At 36.9% G+C, this 7,933-nt stretch overlaps 1 protein-coding gene across 1 annotated transcript; it reads left to right on the top strand.

Moving 5' to 3' along the window:
• Positions 1–3,263: 3,263 nt before the first annotated feature.
• On the top strand, positions 3,264–6,869 carry LOC127831339 (uncharacterized). The gene is made up of 4 exons (XM_052356306.1): positions 3,264–3,692; positions 3,726–3,959; positions 5,607–5,704; positions 6,854–6,869. Exons 1-4 carry the CDS (start codon positions 3,264–3,266, stop codon positions 6,867–6,869), a joined length of 777 nt encoding a protein of 258 aa, XP_052212266.1.
• Positions 6,870–7,933: the final 1,064 nt, after the last annotated feature.

Below are 7,933 nucleotides of genomic sequence, written 5' to 3' on the forward strand. Positions count from 1 at the left end.
TAATAAAACACAGCATGAATTAGGCTTCATGCTGGGTTTCAGTTCTCGTAAAGTAATGCAGATGAACATGACGACCGCATGCCTTTATCCATCTCTTACACTTCTCAAGATCTTTTATCGGCTTTGGAAACGAAATAAATTCAATGTCACCAACTAATCTGTCAGGATATCGATTGTCCGAGTTACATAATCCCCATTGACAGCGTTTAACCATTTTTAATCGTTTTTTTAAAGAGGAAAACAAAAGAAACTCGTTGGAATAAAAGTGAACCTAAACATGAAGCTTGTCTAGAAAATGGCGGACAGGTCGTTGCTAACGAGTGCGCCCGATTAATCGATCGCTGATTGGTGGATCAAGTCTAGTGGGCGGAGCGATCATAGATAAGGCGTCATGTCAATTAACCTTCGATGATCATTTAACCCCTGATGGTAATTTTACCCATGATGATTATTTCGCCCATGATTTTACCCCTGATTATGATTTTACTACTTATGCTGATTTTACCCCTGATGACGATTTCACCCCTGATGACGATTTTACCCATGATGATGATTTTACCCCTGATTATCATTCAACTTCTGATCATCATTTAACCGATGATGATGATTTTACCCCTGATGATGATTTTAACCCTGATGATTTTACCCATGATGATGATTTTACCCCCGATGATTATTTTACCCATGTTGATAAATTTACCCCTGATAATGATTTTACCCCTAAGGATGATTTAACCCCCTGATGATGATTAAACCCATGATGATGATTTTAACCGTGATGATCATTTAACACATGCTGATGATTTTAATCCTGATAATTATTTTACCGTAGATGATCATTTTACCCATGATGATCATCTTACACATGATTTTGATTTTACCCCTGATAATGATTTTACCCCTGATAATGATTTTACCCATGATGATCATTTTACCTCTGATAATAATTTTACCTCCGATGATGATTTTACCCCTGATGATAATTTTACCCCTGATGATGATTTTACCCCTGATGATGATTTACCCATGATGATCATTTTGCCCATTGAGGCCGATATCCCTATCAGTCACGGTTATGGAAAGGGAAACAACTTCACACAAATCATTGTAATGGAAATGAGAGTTTTCGTCTCCTTGATAACAGAGGTTCGATTTTAGAATTGGATTGGTTTTTAATTTTAATAACAGCCATTGGCTTTTGTCAACGAACAGTTTATCTCTCGCGCATGGCAAACCAAGATCAGAGTATGAAATAGTTTCTGCCATTTCTGCCATTATTTTTTTTATAACTTGAGGCGCATCAGCAACAATCATAGGCAACAAACATAGCCGACTAATCATGGATAGTACTGTCAGCCTAGAACTTAAAGTCAAAGTAGTGTTTCAGGCTGAGTAATATTTTTACTTTGTTATTCGTGTGAGCTCGATTAATGATTTTATTCGCTATAAACGAGCAATACACTTGCCAGCCATTGAACTGTTTTAAAAAGGCTGGCGCATAATATAAAGGGGGAATAGATTGTTTCAAATTAAAACTTATAGCTTAAAGTTGCGATTTGTAGTATAAACTGATAAACGAGAAGGAACAATCTATGTCTCATAATATGTACAAGATAAGTATTGATGCAAAGCATCAAAGGGTGTCGGGAATTTCAGTGTAAAAGGTACTCAATGAAGTTACATGGAACGTTTTTTTCTACTGTAAATATTAATATATTGGCCGATTATTTTAAACGAAATAGAAAAAGATACTGGTATAACCATTATCTTTGATTTTGTGTTATAGCCCCCAAATAACCATTATCTATGATGTTGTGTTATAACTCCCAAATAACCATTATCTATGATTTTGTGTTGTAACTCCCACATATTTCATAGTTCATTTTATTAACATTGGTTTCCTTTTTTTACTGGCATCCGTATGCAGTTTTCATTAATGGCACAGAACTGTGTAGGTATTAACAAATCTGCTTCATCTTGTAAGCGTAATTTCATACTTTTCTCAACTTCAAGGGGATATGATTCTGAACTTATTCTTGCATTTTCGCCATCGTATCGTCGCACTGTCGTTATCGTATTGTTGCATTCTCGTCATCGTACTCTCGCGTTCTCGCATTCTCGCCCTCTGGATTTTAATATATAACAACGATGGCCTAACGGTATTCCGTACAAAATGGTTTTGAATTTATGTTCAGCGATGAATCATAGCTTTACAACGTAATTTTTCAAGTTATAATACGTGCTGAGAATGTTCTTAAGGGTTTCTTGAGCTTTGTACTTTGTACGGTTGCTTGTATAACTTAAATTGTTCTCAACGATCAGGACGGAACTAGTGTGGCTTAATTAAGAGGAAACTACTTATCTCAACAACTTCGGTAACTAATGTTTGTTCGCTTCAGAATAAAACATTTTATCCAACGCAAGATATTCGACTTATCCGTCACACAAGAGTGACCGTTCATGAAAATTAGTCTCCCGCATGGGGCGCTAAACCAAAGTATATATTGGGCTGCAATTCTATCTGCTTCCTTTTCCCATGTTGTCTCATTGCTGAGTAAGTTGCATAATTGTTTATTAAGAAATTTATTTTAAGAAAAAAAGACAATAGGTTGCTTATGACGATACTTCGTGGTGTGTGTATTCAATCATGTCTTCTTGCATGATAAATTGTAGTCACATGTATTATTTATAAATAATTGTCTATTTTTAATCCTGTTAGAGGGATAAAAATAAATTACACAGCGTGTCGCCGTGAGCACGTGGTCTTGTTAAATCTTTAAATGTGCTAGTTCTCATTTTAGGGTTTGATTTTGTATTCTTTTTTTGTTTGCAACAATAAAAACACAAATAAATATTTACAAAATTTAGTTTAATTTGTAAAAAAAAAAGAAAAAAAAGTGGTCACCACGTGGTCGTTACAGTGCTGTTTTGAGTTGAGGCATACTATTTTAGTTAATATAACCTTTGTTTATAATACTAATTATGATACAAATAAAAAAAAAAACAAAAAAAAAACAAACAAACTAATTCACAAAATAAATTAAACCTTCTTTTGTGCACTTATTATTTGCTGACGTAGTTAAAACAGTGTAGCTGCTGACGTCATCGCCATATTGATTCACTCAGCTGTTATTCTATGCACTATTTATTGGCTGACGTAATTGAAGCAGTGTAGTTGCTGACGTCATCACCATATTGACTCAATCAGCCGTTATATTGGTTTCAGTGCTTGAAATTTATCGGTTTATTGATTTCATATTGCCATGCCACCACGCTCGAGGAAACGGAGAATGGAAGTGGCAGAGGCTTTGCGGGCCATAGAGACGCCGGATGTAGGTCCAGGCACCAGCACGGACCACGCGGAAGTGGCACCTGCCCCGGTGGAACCACTGGAATCCAGTAACGATCAAGGTGTGTTAAATATGTTCAACCATGTGCCAATTACCGTAAGGCAAAAAATTTGGAATGGGGAATTTATCGAACTTAGATCGTTGCTCCCCAAACATAACGACAGTACTTTACAAAAGGTACAGGTTGTTAAGGGTGAAATAATTGTGTCTGAAAAAGGGGTTGTCAAGAATTTTGACAAAATTGAAATGTGGTCTGATGCCTTTCTTATCTATATGGCTATTTTCCTCATGAAACATGGGGCTAGACATTTAGAGCTGATTCAGTACATGCACAATATACGAGTCGCTGCGGCGCGTTTCTCCGGATAGGCAGAGTATGATAGGCAATTCCGTTTCAAAATTGCACAAAATCCAAACTGTCGTTGGGATTCCATCGATCCAGAATTATGGATGATGGCTATGTATCCTGCACCACTTGTTTCGTTGTCTGAGCAAAGACCTTGCTATTCTTATAACAACACGGGTTATTGTTCATCTGTTAACTGTCAGTATGCCCACAAATGTGTTAAATGTGGCTCTCAACACCCAGCGCTTTATTGCTTCCGGCGAGTAGGTTATGCTATGCAAAGGCCTGTAAGACCTGTCTTCGCCAATTACACACCTCGTTTCCGTCCACGTGGTCCTAATAACCAGCACGATTTCAGGGTTTTCGGACAATCACCACGTGCAGATGTCAGAAAGCCTTCGGGAATTAGGCCAAAAACCTATTAATGTGAATAGACTATTCCACTATTTAACAGACTATCCGAACAGACTTGATGCGGCTTACATTCAAAATGGTTTTCAGCATGGATTTTCTCTCCACTATGTCGGCCCCCGGCTTCCGATCAGATCTTCCAATTTATTATCGGCACGGTCACATAGCGAACTTTTACATGAAAAATTGTTGAACTTAAAACACAAGGGCCATCTTATGGGCCCCTTTGATTCACCTCCTATGTTGAATTTACGCGTAAACCCCATTGGATTGGTACCAAAAACTGACGGCGGATGGAGACTTATAACTAACTTATCATATCCCCCAGGTTTATGTGTCAACGACTATATACAAACCGAGTTCAGCCGCGTAAAATATGCTAAATTTGATCACGCTATTGAAAAATAGGTAACTTGGGAAAGGGAGCATACATGGGTAAGGCAGATATTGTTTCAGCATTTGATTTATGTCCGATAAATCCAACTGACTTTAATTTACTAGGCATTAAAACTGAACGGGGATACTGGATTCAAAAATCATTACCAATGGGTGCCTCTTCTGCTTGCTTTATTTTTGAAAAACTGTCTACTTTTCTTCACTGGTTGGTATCCAAAGCATCGAAATGTTCAAACATTGAACATCTCTTAGACGATTTTCTTATGATGGCAAAAATCAAAACAAGACTGCCAAGAATTAATGGATATTTTTATTGATATTATGCGCGATTTGAACATCCCACTAAACCCGGGTAGGTGGATAGGCCCAGTGCAAAAATTAACATATTTAGGTTTGGAAATAGACGCAGAACATCAGACGATAAAAGTTCCGATGGATAAAGTTAAAAAATGTGTTGAAGCACTTGAATTCGTGATTAATTCGAAAAAAATACGTTTAAAAAGATTTCAGTCTATTGTTGGTTTGCTTAATTTCATAACCCAAGCTATCCCAGCAGGGCGTGCCTTTAATAGACGTTGTTATGATGCAATGTCTTCAGCAAAAATGCCGTATCATTTTGTGCGCATTTCCCAAAGTGTCAAAAGTGATGCAATGGTTTGGTTGACATTCCTTCGCAAATTTAACGGAATACGCATTTTTAATGAACATGAATGGCTGCAAAGCGATACAATGGAACTATTTTCAGACGCAAGCGGTAATAAAAACTTAGGTTGTGGGTGTTACTTTGCCGGGGAATGGGCCGTTTTTCCATGGCCGTCTGAATGGGATGAACACGTGTTTAAGGATATAACATTTTTAGAGCTTGTACCAATCATGTTGTCATTCTACTTGTGGGGAAATGATTTTAAGAATAAAAAGATTATTCTACGATCCGATAACCAAGCCCTAGTAGAAATTGTCAATAAGAAAATTTAAAAAATAAGCAAGTTATGCATTTAATACGACAACTCATGATTACAATTTTGGACTTAAACGTGATTTTAAAATGTATCCATATTCCAGGAATACACAATAATATTGCTGACGCTATAAGTCGTTTTCAGTGGGACAAGCTGGCCCAACTACTCCCACCAAGCGCAAAAAGAATCACCAACTGTCGTTCCAAAGGGGTTCAATCAACTATTCAGTTAGAGATCGCCAAGTTAGTTCGGGCGGGCTTATCCGAAAAAACTCATAGTTCTTACAAAAGAGCGTTATACATGTTTGAATCGTACTGCAAACGCGTTATCGATTCTCCAATCTGGCCAACAACTTTAGAAATGGTCACCCAGTACATCGCATTTTTGTCACTTCGCCAGTACGCGCATTCGACCGCTAGCTTGCATATTTCCGCTATCAGTTATTACAATAAAATAAACAACCTAGAAGATTTTACCCGGAACTACATTGTTCGTCAAATGTAGGAAGGTTTTAAACGATCACGGTAAACATCGGACTCTCGTCTTCCGATATCTCCCGCGGTGCTAAAATTATTATTAAAGAATCTCAGACACGTCTGTCGCTCACAATATGAGGAAACATTGTTTGCTGCCGCATTCTCATTTGCGTATATGGCATTACTACGCGTGAGTGAATTCGCACTGCCTAACCCAAGATCAAAACAAAGTGTTGTTTGTTACGAGGATGTTAGTGTCGGAAAAAAAGCTCTAGGCATGTATATACGATCTTCAAAAACAGACCAACGGCGGGCCGGTGCGATCATCAACATCGAAATTAACTTGAAAAATAAAGAGTGTAACGATGTCTTTCTAGAATATTTAAAATACCGCCCGAACATAGGAGGCCCCCTTTTTTGTCATTTCGATCACAGCCCTTTGACAACTTACCAATTTAATGCCGTGCTGAAAAAACGGTTATAATAGCGGGTCTTGACGATCGGAGGTTCAAATCTCATTCTTTTAGAATCGGTGGTGCTTCATGTTTATTTAACGAAGGGGCATCTGTTTCGGATATAAAATCCAGGGGAAGATGGCGATCTGATGCATACAAAACATACATACGTTAGTTAATGGCACAATAACCATGGACCCAAGATTTTAGAGAGATGTAAAACATACATCACGACCAAGGCGAACTTTACTACTTACTCAATTGGCTAAGAAAGCGGTTGTGTTTTATATATTTGATTTCGGGTCGTGTAATTATAGTTTAATTTGCGACAATGTTCTGATCTGGAAGTGGCACTTGCAGACCATGCTATTTGCTTTTATATGCCTTTAAATCGGCATTTAAGTTAAAAAAGATGTTTAAACATATATTGTTGTTTTAACTATTGCTGTTATTTCTACAGGCCATTTATCATGTAAAGAAAATTAATCAAGGCAGATCTAGTCTAATTGTATAAAATATGTCTGTGCTATAAATGCTGATACAAACTTTCATGTTGTATTCCATCGAAAAGCATCTTTGACTTTTCAAAAATATAAGATAACGATCTGGTGAAGTACGCCGATCATTTTTGTCTTGACATACATTCATACTTACTATGGGAAAGAAACCAATGACGGGTCTCTACCATTACTCGGACTTAAATCCCGAAGAACCTTATAAATAGAATGTTTCATTTACAAAATATTATGAGATAAGAATAATGTTGACTTATTTCAATTGTAAAGCGCTTATTTCAGTTTGAAATGCGCTTAAGCTCAGAGCACGTCTTGTTTTTCAAAATTATAAAGATAACGATCTGCCAAATGGCTTATGGTTAAAAGCACGGCGATCACCTTTGGCTTTTAATAAATCCATATTTATGGTTCTTGGTAGAGAACCCGGTGCCGGATCTCTACCGGAACTGGCACTTAATGCCGGAAGAACCTTATAAAGATAATGTTTCTTTTTCAAAATATAATGAGATAAGGAATAATGTTGATACGGATAATAATGCTGAATTATTGTATAAAGCGCTGAAGCTCGGAGCATATTTAGTTTTTCAAATTTGTAAAGATACCGATCTGCCAAATGGCTTATGGTTAAAAGCACGGCGATCACCTTTGGCTTTAAATAAATCCATATTTATGGTTCTTGGTAGAGAAACCGGTGCCGGGTCTCTACTGTAACTGGGACTTAATCCCGGAAGAACCTTATAAAGATAATGTGTCATGTATTGCACCATATAAGGAAATGAATTATAATAGTTATAAGGATGACAATGTCAACATATTGTATAAATCGTTCTAGCTCAGAGCAGGTCTATATTATGATTATTCCAGAACCTAAATATGTTATATGGTTATATTAGAGTAGACCCCAAGTCATTTACGGTTATATTGGAACCTAAATAGGACATGACTATATCCTTAACGCTTCTAGAAAAGCTTCGTATTTAAATGTATTTTCATAAATGCATTTAATTGGATAAATTACATCACGA

Source organism: Dreissena polymorpha, chromosome 5 (genome assembly GCF_020536995.1).
Source record: "Dreissena polymorpha isolate Duluth1 chromosome 5, UMN_Dpol_1.0, whole genome shotgun sequence".
Taxonomy (NCBI): Eukaryota; Metazoa; Mollusca; class Bivalvia; order Myida; family Dreissenidae; genus Dreissena; species Dreissena polymorpha.

Excerpts from the sequence above, each read along its gene's own strand:
- LOC127831339 (XM_052356306.1), top strand. The coding sequence starts at position 3,264 with ATGCCACCACGCTCGAGGAAACGGAGAATGGAAGTGGCAGAGGCTTTG. Across the intron at positions 3,693-3,725 it reads AGTACATGCACAATATACGA|TATGATAGGCAATTCCGTTT; the intron begins GTCGCTGCGGCG and ends GGATAGGCAGAG. Across the intron at positions 3,960-5,606 it reads CGCTTTATTGCTTCCGGCGA|TGGGACAAGCTGGCCCAACT; the intron begins GTAGGTTATGCT and ends AGTCGTTTTCAG.